General features: G+C 41.0%; 1 protein-coding gene across 5 annotated transcripts in view; it reads left to right on the top strand.

The window, feature by feature from the left end:
- The window catches only part of nktr (natural killer cell triggering receptor), a 210,631-nt gene that overhangs the window by 16,971 nt on the left and 178,365 nt on the right, over window positions 1–15,295 (top strand). For 4 of the 5 annotated variants that reach the window (XM_078536534.1, XM_078536546.1, XM_078536554.1 and 1 more), the window contains exon 1: window positions 5,969–6,051. The exons of the other annotated variant lie outside the window; for it this stretch is intronic. In XM_078536534.1, coding sequence (XP_078392660.1) covers window positions 5,976–6,051 — 76 coding nt within the window. In that variant the 5' untranslated portion in view covers window positions 5,969–5,975. Of the gene's footprint in view, window positions 1–5,968; window positions 6,052–15,295 lie in introns of those variants that run through there. 5 annotated transcript variants of the gene reach the window in all.

The raw sequence follows: 15,295 nt of genomic DNA on the forward strand, positions 1-15,295 counted from the left end.
TGGAAGCTACCATGCATGTGAAACAGGTAAATATGATTTTAAAGGTGCCTATGTAGTAATTGGCAGTGTAAATTAATTCTAAATTGGTATTGTTTAGGTACTGCACTGTGGTGTGAATATTTTCTTCCTGTTGGTATCAGTTATGTAAGAAGTAAAGGAAAGGTATTTAGTCCATCAAGCTTTATCCTACAAATCTGTTCTTCACAGCTCTACCCAATTGCATTTAAAAAATAAATATTTGCCAATACCTTTCAGAACATCAGGATGTTTAGTGGTTTACAGTTAATGAAATACTTTGAAATGTAGGAAACAAGATAGCCAAACACACTCCCAAAAACAGCAATGTCATTATGACCAGATCACATAAGACCCATGGCAGAAACATGCAACTCTGAGGGGACAGCAGACAATGACGACAAATGACCAAATAACCTATTTTAGGTTTGTTGGTTGAGGAATAATTATTGGCCAGGACACAAGAAACAGGAGTAGACTATGTGGCCTGTCGAGCCTGCTCCCTCATTAAATACGATCATGGCTGATCATGGGCTTCAATTCCATTTTCTTGCCCACTTCCCACATCCGTTAATTCCCTGTGAGACCAAAAATCTGTCTATCTCGGCTTTATATTTATTCAACGTAGGAGCATCTACAACCCTCTGGGGTAAAGAATTCCAATGATTCTCATCTCTTTCAAGTGAAGTGATTTCCCCTCATCTCAGTCCTAAGTGATTGGCCCTTTATCCTGAGACTGTGCTCCCATGTTTTAGACTCCCCAGCCGGCGGAAGTGATTGGCGCCCAGCCCCCCCAGCCGGCAGAAGCGATCGGCGCCCACCCCCCCCAGCCAGCGGAAGCGATCGGCGCCCAACCTATCTAACCCCCTCAGAATTTTGTAGGTGATCTCATTGAAGCCTATCATTCTTCTAAACTCCAGAGAATATAAGCCCAATTTAGTCAGCCCCTCATAGGACAACCCCTTCATCGCCGGACATACAAGAAAAACTCCCATGCTCTTTTTTTTAGAATAGTGTCATGGGATCTTTTACCTGAGACTACAGCGGGGGCCTCAGTTTAACATTTCATCTGAAACTGCGCAGCACTCCTTTGGTACTGCACAGGAGTGTCAGCCTAGATTTTGTGCTCCTGGAGTAGGACATGAACACACACCTTCTAACTCTGAAGTGAGAGTGCAACCACAGAGCCATGGATGATTCATGCTTGATGAGAAGTTACATAGGTTTTTTCTATCCCACTTCCTCAAAAGCTGAATTGTACCTCTGAATGTTGATTCTTTACTGATTTCCTTCTGCTGGAGTGAGTGAGTTCTCGTTACTGAAAGGGAAATAAATTTAAGAGATGAAGTCAAGAGGTCCTTAACACAAACTGATCAACCACAAGAAATAGCCTTCTGGGTAGAGAAATGGAGGGCTAAACCCCTGAAATCAACTTGCTTTAATGTGGAAAATGTCCCAAGGCATTTCACAGAGAAAAAAAACTCAAGATATTTCGATATTGGACCATAGATTGAGATTAGGAGAAGTGGTTAAAAGCTTGGTTGAAAAGATGGACTCGAGAAGGTTGTCAAAGTTGGATAGAAGAGAATAGCAGAGGGATTTAAGGAGAGAATAGGGCCTAGATATCAGAAGGCGTTGTCACAACTGTTGCAGTACAGGGACAGGATGTCCCAAAGGTAGAGAACCGAAGTATGTGGATGTGGCTAAAAGAGGTTGCAGAGACAGAATGGAATGCATACATAGAACTATTTGAAGGGAAAAATACATTTAAATGAGTGGGGGCCAGTGTAGGTCAGTGAGGATAGGATGACATGTGAGTGTACTTGCTTAGAGTTACATAGTGTTTAGAGCACAAAAACAGGCTATTCAGCCCAACTTTTATTTATTTGTTTCAGGGTTTAAGTTCAGAGGACATGAAATGGCAGCGTTGTAGAGGTGAATCATTGAAAAAAACAGTTCAATAATATTTGTTTATTCATCCATTCACGTGTTCTCTGCCCAAGGGCGGGTCCTTAGCTCAATCTGCTGACGCTTCATCCTGAGCCATTTTCTTGGCAGTTTATATCGGTGGTTTTGCCATTGGCTTCCACTCTCAGGAAGAATGAGGGGCAGCTCCTAAATCTACCTTGGCCAGAACGCAAATCGAACCCGTGCTGTTGGCATTAGCCTGAGCCATCTACCCAGCTGAGCTAACCAGCCCTTTTGAATACTGTTAAGGTTGTCTATATAAGCTTTCCTAACAAATAAAATAGCATGGGTCGAATGGTCTTCCACATCTGTGTATCTTTTATGATCTTGTAAAGTGTGTTCATTCGCCCCCGTCTGTGCTTATCCTTGCAACCTTCAACCTTGTATCTAACCTTATTTATCCAGCTGTCTTTAGCTTCTTTTATAGTATACCAGACCACTGCTTCCCAATTCACAGCTCTTGTGCAGCTGGCTGTATACCTGCCAGATCCAGTAAAAATGAGACCCATGCAATAGAATTGGTGGCGCTTGCAGAGATCTTGCAAGGTAGAAAAGCTCATTTAAAAAGGAGGCACAATTTAATTTTCCATGCATTTGCATCTTATTATGAAAACATTTTCACGTTGGTACCTTTTTCATTTGATAGTAAATCCGTTTAATTTCGGTTTGCGCTCGAATCGAGTTCCCTACCCCTCTCTCTCTGTATTTAAAAATCTGGCTCGTGTCTTTTTTCCAATCAGGACTCCTATGAAAACATCACTTTTGTAAGTCATTAATTGTAACCTAGCTGAAAAAAGCTCAGCAAAGATACAATGTTTTCCTACGTTACAATAGTGAAAAGCATTGTGTCAATGCAAGTTCTTTATCAGAGTCAGAGCAGAGTTTTTGAATATTTTTAAGGCAGAGGTAGATTCTTGTTAAACAAGAGGGTGAATGGTTTTCGGGGATAGGCAGGAGGTTACAATCAGATCACCGTTGCTCTTACTGAATGGTGGAGTAGGCTTGAGGGGCAGAGTGGCCTACCCCTCCTTTTTCATATGTCCGTATGTTTATTTCATTGGCCTTTGAAAAATGGGTCCAAAAACCTGCAACCAGGATAAAGAGAGCTGGATTTCGCAGGGTGTAAATGCCAGGAGCTGGTCTCTTGAAACCTGACTGTAGCAAACACTAATTTAAAAGTATTTTAAAAGTGACTTGTTTTCACATCTGAGGAAGTATCCCTGATATGCGTGCTGTTTCTTGACTATCTTTTTGTATTCACAGTGAACCAAGGTGGTTTGGTGATTGGTCAGTAATTGACACTCTGCCAGTGACACCCCTTCATTATGGTCCTAGCTCATGTCCCAGTACTCATCACCTTGCCATTAGCTATGCTAAAATTGATGTACCAGCCCTTGGTCCCGATCACTTTGGGTACAACCAGTTTCTCTTATTTTTGCATTGGTTCAAATATATGCAAGAAGCATCTCCCTTATTTCTGCATGGTGTGAATGGCAAAGGACAGCGCACAAACTTGTGCAGAACTTCACTCTGTCTTTCCATCTGCTGCTTCCCAATGAAGAATCTTTTCCATTCATCATCATTGATTTTCTATTGAAAAGACGGTTTCCAATTGAGCTAACATGGCTTTCCTTGCAGACCTCAATATAGTACACATGAGGGAATCTTAACACCAACGACTGGATTGCCTACACCTTACTAATGGAGCAACCATCTCAAAAATACCCTGAGATCAGTGGGGCATGATACTAACCCTAGTGCCTTAATTGCTTTGTAGATAAATATTGGTAAAATTCTGAAAAATGCTTTCAGGTGGTTTGCCCAAAAGCAACATTGGACGAATTGGTTTGTGATTCCTAAGTTTATTGGTAATATTATTTGCTACCCTCCCAGCATTGGCTACATCCCTGTTTACTATAGAGCCTCATCATCTTTACCTCTAATTTCTGAGAGTTCTTGGGTGTACACCATCTGATCCAGATGCCTTTTAGACATTTAATTTCCTGAGTTTCTTTATCAGCTTGGCTCGCTGTTTTGCACTGAGTTAGAAGGCTGTAATTGCAAAGACCTGACCTGTTAATTATAGTACTGATGAAGTGTTGCTTTGTTGTCCTTTGGATATAGTATTAAACCAAGGCCTCATCATTTGTTGAGTTGGCACCATTGATAAAGGGGAGGAAATTCTGATGCTCTGGCCAATATTCTTTCCTCAGCCAAAACTTTGACTGTCCATAATAGTAAAAGCAAAATACTGCGGATGCTGGAAATCTGAAATAAAAACAGAAAATGCTGGAAAAGCAGGTCTAGCAGCATCTGTGGTGAGAGAAACAAATTTAATGTTTTGAGCCCTTGTGATTCTTCAGCTCTGAAGAAGAGTCATACAGACTTGAAATGTTAACTCTGGCCAGCATTTTCCGTGCCAGCCAGCATCAGGCAAGTTCGGTGGCGTGAGTGAACAATATGGCTAGAAGGCCAAAAAACAGTTTCACAACGTCTTGAAGCCAGTTTGCATTCATCCACCCCGCCTGCCAATGGCAGGCTGTGTTTCTCGCCATCGGACGTTGGGAACCTCATTGTAATACATCAGCATATCATTATAAGGCCAGTCCGCCAGAATCAACCCACCTCGCTGGGTCATCTGCCCATTTCACAACAGCATATAAAAGATATGCAATTGGCGGACTGCACTTCACTCAGGACTTCAAGGTTTGTTTGTCTATCTTGCTTTGGTCAGGCTCCACAGACAGCACCACATCGCTTTTTAGGGGGCTCACGGGTAGGTCTCTACCTACCAGAGCAGCCATATGTGGGTGGCTATTCAACGGCTGCAGAGTAAGGTCTTGCTTGGGGAAGGGGGAGATGTGGCCTTGGGCAAGGGAGGAGGCTGCAGGATGAGAGGTGCACTGGGGAAGGGGGGTACATGTTGATCTGTGTAAGTGGCCTCAGGATGATGAGGGCTGAGGAGGTAGTCTCCAGAGGAGATGAGGCCAGATGGACATGTGAGATTGGGTGGTGATGTCCCTTGAGCTGACAGTGAGTGAGATGCCAGTGAATGTTTGATGAGCTTGAGTGAGAGAGTTTAGAGGATGAGATGGTTGCCTTACCCTGGCGGCACGGATGGCATCATTTATCCTCTATCTGCATTGGATGGCCAACCTCTCCTGTGCAGCATTGGCACTGACCACCACTGCCATCGCCTACCAAGCTGGAGTGGTAATCTAGTTGTCCCTCCTGCAGCCAGAGTGGGGGTAGAGGATATCACAGTGGGCTTCCACCGGATCCAAAAGTTGCTCGAGGGCTGCAGTCCTCTTGCCTTCCGGGGCCATGTTTTCTTTGCTGCAGTCCTGGGCTGGAAGCACTGAGCATGGCTGTACTTTAAAGGCGGTGCCTGTCGTGATGAAGTGGCGAGGTGACGATATGGCAGGCGAATCGGAGCCCACCCGCCATCAAAACGGCATGTTTCCTGGGAATGCATAATTAATGCAGCAGGTTTGGGACGATACCGCGTGAAAAGCTGCCATTGCGGCTGGCGAGTAATTACCTGTCCGCTACTGCACTTAGTGCAAATCTGGGACAATTCTGCCCTCTGTTTCTCTCACCACACAGGCAGCCAGACCTGCTGAGTTTTTCCAGCATTTTTTGTTTATACTTTGACTGGCTGTATGGTTTATGGGACCTCACTGCATGAAAAATGGCTGCTGTGTTTAACTGCATTGATTAATAACATTTTAAAGACTATGTTATATGTGAAGCATTTTTGAATGTTAGCAATGATAACTGGGTATGGTATTAAATGCTCTGTGAAGGGAGATGGGATGTTTTATTAAAGATGGGATGTAAATTCTTCATGGCTTACTGACTTTGTTTTTGTATTGTATTTGAGGAAAAGTGACTAGATTTAGAATTTTGTCTTCGGCTTTTATTTACGGTCTGAGGAATGGAATAAACTTAACACTATTCCCATTTACTATAGACCCCATCACCTAATATAAATGAGGCAGCCTACACTGCCTCTTGAGATGATTTGGCTCTCTGCCTCCAGAAACAAACCTCCCTGTAGTAACAAAGGTAAGTGGCTGTCACCAGTACCTCATGTTTCCTGGCCCAATATCTTGTTTTGCCCACGTAGAACTAGCAATGTTGTAACAATGAGGCTAGGTTGAGAACGTTACAAGTACAGGTTGGAATTTCCTCTGCTCCACTGTAAGTAGACGTATGGCAGATACTTACGGAAAAGTTACAGCAGCAAAGCAGGAGCAACTTGGAAGAAATACCTTAATTTTTTTTAGTAACCATGTGCACCTGATTTTGGTGATATTGAATCAGTCCAGCAATACAAACTGTGAGAACATGGCATAAAGTGGAATTCAGTTAAATGTGGACATGTAACATAATATAAATCCCTCATGCTACCTGCAAACTGTCCTTTTAACTTTCTTCTCATTTTTCTGTTATCTTCCTGACTGTTTGTTTCATTGTATTAGTTAAAGGAAAATTTCTGCTTGCTTCTTCTCATTTTGACCTATTGACAGCCTTGTTGATATAGAAATGTTACATTTCTAAGATTGTGCAGCAGTGTTTTGCAATCATAAACAAGTGGTTGATGCAGTGTTATTTATGTTGACCCTCTCCCCTTCAATATTTTCAGGGATGAAACATTCAGTAACACTGTAATGCTAGAATAAGATATGAGATAAATAGCAGGAGTCGGCCATTCAGCCTCTCGAGCCTGCTTCACCATTCGATAAGATCTCAACTCCAGATTCCTGCACTATGCCCAACTCTTTGATTCCCTTAGTATCCAAAAATCTTGAACTCTGACTTGAATATACTCAATGACTGAGCATCCACAGCTCTGAGATGAAGAACATCATTCACAACTTTGAGTGAGGAATTTCTCATCTCAGTCCTAAATAACTGACTCCTCCTTTTTCTCAGACTGTGACCCCCTTACTTCTAGACTTCCCAGCCAGAGGAAACATTCGGCCAGCATCTGCACTGTCAAGCCTCTTAAGGATTGTTTCAATGTTTTCAATTTTTGAAATGTTTCAACCCCTTATTTCTTCTAAATTCTAGAGATTATATAGACCTAGTCTACAGCCTACTGAGTGAAGAAATTTCTCCTCATCTCGGTCCTAAATGATTGACCCCTTATCCTGGGGCTGTGTCCCTGTGTTCTAGATTCCCCAGCCAGGGACAACAACGACATCTCCTCAGTATCTACCCTATCAAGCCCGTTCATAATATTTAATGTTTCTATGAGATCACCTCTCATTCTTCTAAACACCCCGGAATATAGACCCAATTTACTCAGCCTCCTATCATAGGACAACATTTTCATCCCAGGGACCAACCCAACGAACCTTCACTGTACTGCCTCCAATGCAAGCATACCCTTCCCTAAATATTGAGACCAAAACTGCATACAGTTTTCCAGATATGATCTCGCCAAAGCACCTATAATTGTAACAACACTCCTTTATTTTTGTACTCCAATCCCTTGCAATAAAGGCCACCATGCCATTTGCTTCGCTAATTGTTTGCTCTACTTGCATGCTAATTTTTTATGTCCCTTGTCCGACTACAGCCAAGTCTCTGTGAACATCAACATTTGCAAGTCTCACACTCTTAAATATTCTGCTTTTCTATTTTTGTGACCAAAGTGCATAGATTCACATTTTCCCACATTATACTCATTGCTCACTCTCTACCTGTCTATATTTCTTTGCAGCCTCTTTGTGTCTTCCTTGAAGCTTGCATTCCCACCTAGCTTTGTCTCATCAGCAAACTTAGATACATTACTCTGTGTCTTTGTCTCAGTCATTAATATGGATATATATTGATTCTTTTGATTTCTAACTGAGAAATGAGCTGTTTGGTTTGCTCTGGATAACTTGGGAGGACTGTATAAATATAAACACTTGCTGATGCACAACTTATTGCTCTTTGAATGTACAAATTATGCCGTAGGGTTGGAGAGTAGTTAGCCTATATCATGCAAGAAAGGAGATGGGTAATGAGGTTAACTGTCGACCAGTTAGTGTAACATTAGTTAGTGTTTAGAAAAGCATTGATTAATCAGATTTAAAGGAAAAAAGTGTTAAATTGAAATGAAGTGAAAAATTAGATAGCGACAATGCAGTTGTATTGAGATTCTCAAAAGGTGGTTGGTAAAATATCAAACTGGCGGGGTGGGGTGGGTGGAATTGAAGGGACTATTTACATGACTTAATTCTGACCAAGTATGTAAGAAGTCCAACAAAGAAGGAAATGTTGATAGATCTAGTAATGGAAAATGAATTGGAACAGATAAAGTCATAAGTTGGTATGGTTGTATTTTAAAAAGAAAGCACAAATGTGAATCTGGGCTTTACAATAGAGGCTTAGAGTACAAAAGCAAGGAAGTTATGTTAAACCTCTATAAAATACTGCATGTGCCATACTGGGCACCACGCTTTTGGAAAGATTACAAGGCTTTATGAATTCCATACTGGATTAATTAGTAACTATCTTGTACTTATGGACCCTAGTTTTAGACTCATAAGTGGAAACATCTCGTCCAATCTATCAAACGTGTTCATAATTTTATAGATCATGCCACCTCTCTATTTCTGTTTTCCAGAAAAAAGAGCCTCAATCTTCCACAATTGTGGTACCCTCTCAGTTTTGGTTTTATGCTTGTAAATCTTTTTAGCACTTTCTGCTGTGTTTCTATATACTTTTTTGTAATATGGTGACAGACTGCACAAAAGTGTGTTCTAATCAAAGTGGGGGTCGGTTAGCTCAGTCGGCAGAATGACGCCAACAGCATGGATTCAATCCCCAGTCAGCTGTGGTAATTCATAGAGGGCTACCTCCTTACCTTGCCCAGCGCATGATGTGCAGTGGTGCCCCTCAAGCTATAAGCCTCTCTAATAGAGGGGAGTGCCTCTGATCCCTTGTGAGCCAAGGCTAATTACCTCTAACCAAACAGTCATGGGTGAAAATTTTTGAATTACTGACAGTCGAAAAAACATCCATAGATACTGAGAGCATGTTTTGAGCTGTATGACACTGGATGAGGCCCTGGTCTGCTGCTGATGATAGTAAGAGCAATTTTGAGGTGATGAATTGTGCAAGTGATGCAAGAACAGCTCTGGCATGTTAGCATCCTTTTTTTTTGTTTATGCATTAGTCACAATATTCCAAATTCACTGGCTGACTGTACTACTTTCAAAAAGGGGAAAAGGATGTTAAATGTCATCACTCTGGCTCTTTTATTAGTTAAAGCTGTTTAACTATATGCAATTGTAGCCATAACTTGTGTAAATGTGCATACTGGTACATATGGTGCAGCATTTTTAAAATCATTCATTCTGACCACTGCAGGGTATGCTTCTTGCAGAAAGTCATATCACACGAGTAGATTGCTTTCCTTAAACTCTCATTTTACCTCTGTCCTGTGCATCTTAGCCAGACAGGGCACACAACATACAGCAATCCTAGGAGATGCAACAAAGGTGTTTGGATGTGCGCAGAAAAGGTGTAGCTTCTTCAGACATTTCTTCCATTTTCTTCATTGTGTCAAAACAGCCAGGTGTTTTCCAAGTGATTTTGTAGCGCAGGAAGAGGAGAAGAAATAAGGGAATGAGGAGTGGTGGAAATGAAGCTTAAGGTTTCTTTTCCACTGAAGTTTGGAGAAACTTGTCCCACACGAAGTGAAGAATTATTGAGAGAGCTTTTATTTCTAATTTCTAATGATCACATTTGGATACATTGTGTTCTTCATTTTTCCTTCTTTCTATCTTTTGCCCTCTGTTTCTTGTGAACCATATTCTAGCTGAGTACTCAAATTTATCTTCCTTTGGAATTCTGGAGACTTTTTAGTATTTTTGAGCTTTTTCTTTAATTGAAACAAGAAGCCTGCTTGTTTTGGAGTATTTACAGCGTAGGACCTGATATTTGAAAAGGTCATTGCCATAGAAACAAGTGCCAGTGCAAAGCACAAGAATATGTAGTAGGTGGCCCTCAGGAGCTGAAGTGCTCGGAAGATGATGAATTATTGAATTAATGTACTTGGTGAATCTGGTCTATTAGTTCAGCTCTTCATGTGTATGCTACAGCTTTCTACACAGTAAAAGCTTCTATGGTTAAAATAGTTGTATAGAAGCACATGGTGGAAGTGGATGGGGTCCTTTTGTTTTTACAGAGAAAAGATTTGCTTTGTATTGATCCAAGGAGTACCATTTTATTTTTCAGATATTTAAATTGTAATGCTTTCATTGGGATTAAGGTACAACGTGACTTAAATAATAAATAATGATAGTGTTTTAAGGATATTTTCTTCAGCACAAAGTTCTTAACATTTTTCTACTGGTTCTTGAAAATTTTCAATAAGGCATGTTATTGCTATGGCAAATTATAAATCTCAAGGTTTAATATGATTTTGGAAATGAGTATGCATGGCACCAGCCTTGTGGTGTGATACCATAGGCACTGGTCTGAGTTCAATATTATGTGATGTCTCTGAGATCTTTTGAGTAAAAAGTGACTCTAGACTACACTAGGTAGTGGATCTCACAGCCTAGTGACAAAGGAACTCAGTACAAAGTTCTGCTGATCAGCCTAATTTAAATATTGACTGAACATGGGCTCTCTCCTAACACGAAAAACACTGAAATTCCCAGGTGGTCAGCCCATAGTAAGTAACTTCAAACTGGACATTGGATTTTACACCAGCTGCAGAATTAACAAAAGTGCCATAAGATTACCCCTTACACCTCTGCTTCAATGTGCCTCAGATTCAGAGCACTAAATCAGTCATGATCTTATTGAATGGTGGAACAGGCTCAAGAAGCTGAATCACTTGCTCCGAAGTCTTAAATTCTTACCACTGACCTGAATTTACAGATTGAGTTCTTTTACTATGTGCATCTAAAAATGCTTTGGATTGAAAACAAAGCGCTAGGATAATGAATGTGCAGTCTGGCGCTACAATACAGTACAGACGGAGTGCTTTATTGTCAGAGATTCTGCTTTTTGGGTGAGATATTAAACTGCCTATTTGTTCAAGCACTTGTAAAATGTCCCAGGCACTTGTTCAAAGAATAGGGGTTTGTTTTTCCAGCTTCTACCACCATTCGTACTTGAACTAACAACACAACTAAAACAGATTAACTAGTTGTGCATCACATTGTTCTTGGACCTTGCATGCAAGTTGGTGATGATTATTTACGAATAAGTTACCATATTTCAATGGCCATGAGGAAGTGAAACAGCTATACAAGTCTTTTTGTTCAGGAGAACGTCTTCAGTTTTATTTTTCTGTTCCTGGAAGCATCTTGTGAACAGATGCTGTCCAGAAACCACTAATAAAACAAGGTTGCATGTCTGTTCATGACTGCAAGCTATTAGCTCAGAAAAAGCAGTTCAGAATTTCCTCTTTATTTGATTTTGAGGCAAGGGAAATAGAGTATTGGAAGGGACAGGTAGTACTGAGGAGGCGGGGAGGCTGCAGAAGGATTTAGACAGGTTAGGAGAATGGGCAAAGAAGTGGCAGATGGAATACAACGTGGGGAAGTGTGAGGTCATGCGTTTTGGTAGGAAGAATAGAGGCATAGACTATTTTCTAAATGGGGAGAGAATTCAGAAATCTGGAGTGCGAAGGGACTTGGGAGTCCTAGTCCAGGATTCTCTTAAGGTTAACTTGCAGGTTGAGTTGGTAGTTAGGAAGGCAAATGCAATGTTGGCATTTATTTCGAGAGGACTAGAATATAAAAGCAGGGATGTGCTGCTGAGGCTTTAGACCACATTTAGAATATTGTGAGCAATTTTGGGCTCCGTATCTCAGGAAGGATGTGCTGGCCCTGGAGAGGGTCCAGAGGAGGTTCATGAGAATGGTCCCAGGAATGAAAGGCTTAAATATGAGGAACGTTTGAGGACTCTGGGTCTATACTCGATGGAGTTCAGAAGGATGAGAGGGGATCTGATTGAAAATTACAGAATATTGAAAGGCCTGGATAGAGTGGACGTGAGGAAGATGTTTCCATTAGTAGGAGAGTCTAGGACCTAAGGGCACAGCCTCAGAGTAAAGGGAAGACCTTTTAGAACATAGATGAGAAGAAACTTCTTTAGCCAGAGAGTGGTGAATCCATGGAATTCATTGCCACAGAAGGCTGTGGAGGCCAGGTCATTGAGTGTATTTGAGACCGAGATAGATAGGTTCTTGATTGGTAAGAGGATCAAAGGTTACGGGGAGAAGGCGGGAGAATGGGGTTGAGAAAGTTATCAGCCATGATTGAATGGCGGAGCAGACTCGATGGGCCAAATGGCCTAATTTCTGCTCCTATGTCTTATGGTCTTAAGGGAAATAGAGTATTGGAAGGGAATGTAAGCTTCAAAGCTGCTTGCAAAGAAAGCTCAGTTCTCATTCACAACATCTGTCATTGCACAAGCAAGCTGCTTTTGACATTTAACTTTTTTGTATTCTCTCTTGGCATTGATTCAGTATTTACATGTGTCTGCACTGAAGACTTGTGTCGTTGAGGGGGTGGCCAACCGGTGTTCAAACATCTGCTAAACCGAGAGTTGCTACTTAGTTGGAATATCCTTCACCTGACAAAGCTCAAATCACCTTTGATTGGAAAAAGGGAAATTTGATCGAAATAGACTTGCTAAAATCTGAAAATAAGTCCCACAGTCAGGATGTTGTCTATTCTGCAGTATGGCACAGCCACTGTGCTATGTATAACAGACTAAGGTCAGACCTGGCAGCCCAGAACTTGGCATCCATAGTTATTGTGGGATATCAACAACATCAAAATTGTCCAAAGTTTGTTATCTCATGTTCTGGGACAACCTTTGCACCTCATTCACCTTTAAATCGGGAGATCAGTGTGGTTAAGTGGGAAAGTGTTGAAGGATATATGTATCAATGTAGCTACCTACAGACTATCTGTATTCTAAACACTTAAAGCAGGGTTATAGACTCTCAAAACTAATAAAACTAACAGAGCAAATTGTGGAGTCTTATCACCCTGTTAGCCACCCAAGCACCAATGATGGGAAAGGAGCCTTCCTGAACATCAATATCCTCAAACTTGACTGGACCTCCACCCTAAAAAATGTTGCTTCATTGTTATTTCCTGCACCCTCCCCCTTTCCCAGGCCCTATTTGCTTAAAAGCTATACAACTCTAACTCTACCAGTTCTCACAAAAGATCATCAACCTGAAATGTTAACTTTGTTTCTCTCTCCACAGATGCTTCCTGACCTCGATGTTTCCAGCATTTTCTATTCTTTATTTCAAATTTCAGCACATGCAGTATTTTGCTTTTGTTTGAGATGAATGCCAGTTCATCTGTTTTTGGTAGGGGGTCACATTCTCCAGGACACTGGGAGAACTCAGCCCTCTGTGAATAATACCATAGGGTTTGCCTTTCCTTCATATCTACATTGCAAAAGAAGTCATAGGCTTTAATGATTTCCTTTTCCATTGTTGTTGTTGCTGTTGTTGTTATCATCTTTGAAAAGTAGGGAATTGATTTAATTATCCCTTGTTGCACCAATTCCCTTTCTTCTCTCATCTGCTTCATTCCAGATCTCATTCTGTGAGAGCTGGAGTGTCTATGGCATTGTTTTACACAACACGTTTTGTAGGAAACTGGGTCAGCTTGAAGGTGGGTGGAAATGCACAGCTGCCTGTGCTGTGCCGGATGGGGAGTGTTACTCCACTTCTTCGAATATTTAATTGGTAGAATGCAGCATTACAATTCTGCTGATCACATTATTAATCGTGGCAGAGCTTCTGGTATGACATTTTCAGTTCAGTGTTTTATACAACTGCAAGCATGATCTGAAAAGGAATCTTAAGTTCTCCGTATAGCAGTATGAATTACATTGCTTAAATGACACAAATCTAATATTTAAACACTGTCAGCCCTGCAGAACGTGGAAACATTGCATGAATTTGAGCTTGTGTTCTAAGATACATAAAAATATATATTTTGGGAGCATTCATCAAAGTGGTCCCTGAGAAGCTGGGTGAAATATTGAATGTAGCTTTGAAGCTCCAAGGTTTTTAAAACAAAATAGCAATCATGTTTTATTCATGGCTTGATCATGCTGATCTGCCTTTTTTTTTTAGCATTCACATTCTGTCCAAGAAACTATAGAAGTGCTGATTAAGAGGATGAATTGCTGATGTACTGTAGGGTAGCTTTATACAGGCAAACAGAAGTTTTTTAGAAAATTGGACATTCATTTTTTTGCCTTTCTATCATGGAGAGTTGCCTGTTGGGCTCTGGTGCACACAGCCCCCAATACCAAGTTGTCAGTCATGTCCTCATGCAGAATCCACACTAACATTGATGTTTTCCAATCGGTTGTCTAATCGGGAGTGGGAATTCTGCCTGATCTATTTTTTCTGTCCCTCCTGCTCCACCCTGTCCTTTCCCCTTGGCCCACGATGCAGAAGAAAATTTTGTTTTCTCCACAATTCAGCATAATGGGATATTGTCTTTCTAAAATGGCCAGCTTTTTATTAGCCATTATAAAATGAGAAATGGTTCCCTTCACACGTCTACCACTGACATGATGGGTAATTTATAAGGTAGAAGAGGATGGGTTTGTAACAGGCCTTACTCTGAAGGAAAGGATGCTACTTTATAAGACTGAACAAATCAATCGAGCATTGATTTCCTATTAATTAAAATTTCTAATGTAAATGCATGTTGGTGTACTGTTCTGTGGGAAAGCTGCTCATACTATTTTGGTAAAATAACCCATCTCTGTAATGTCTGTAACTTTACACTAATTTTGAGTAAGTGACACATTGGTGAAAACATGATGCAGAAGACCTGAAACTTGCCAGATATTCATGCTGTACTGCAGACAAGTCAAAATCCAATAGTAATCAATAATTAGTTAGCCCCACAAAGATAGTAGTTTTATTCTATTCTGTTTCAGGGCGGTTGACATCTAAAAGACTTGTTTAAAAATCCCTGGCCCCTGCCTTTACATGGTGAAGGAGTAAGGACATTTCAAAGGACACGCTGGTCAGCACAGACTTGCCCCATAATAAATTCCTCAAGTATGCTGCACACAATGCACTCTGGAAAGTAGCTTTCAGGTTAGGCTTTTTAATTCTTTTGATCTGGGGGCTATCAGTCTTAAGAAACTAACTTTTAAAGGCTGGAAAAGATGTGACTGGTTTTGCTAACTGTTGAGTGCAGTATTTAACTATAACTGGCTTGTGATGGCATTTTAATGTCTTGTCACCCCTGTGGGCAAACACACCATCTGTCTTTCTGCTGTTGTGTTGTTTTAGAATTGG

This window comes from Cetorhinus maximus, chromosome 3, assembly GCF_964194155.1.
Source record: "Cetorhinus maximus chromosome 3, sCetMax3.hap1.1, whole genome shotgun sequence".
NCBI lineage: Eukaryota > Metazoa > Chordata > Chondrichthyes > Lamniformes > Cetorhinidae > Cetorhinus > Cetorhinus maximus.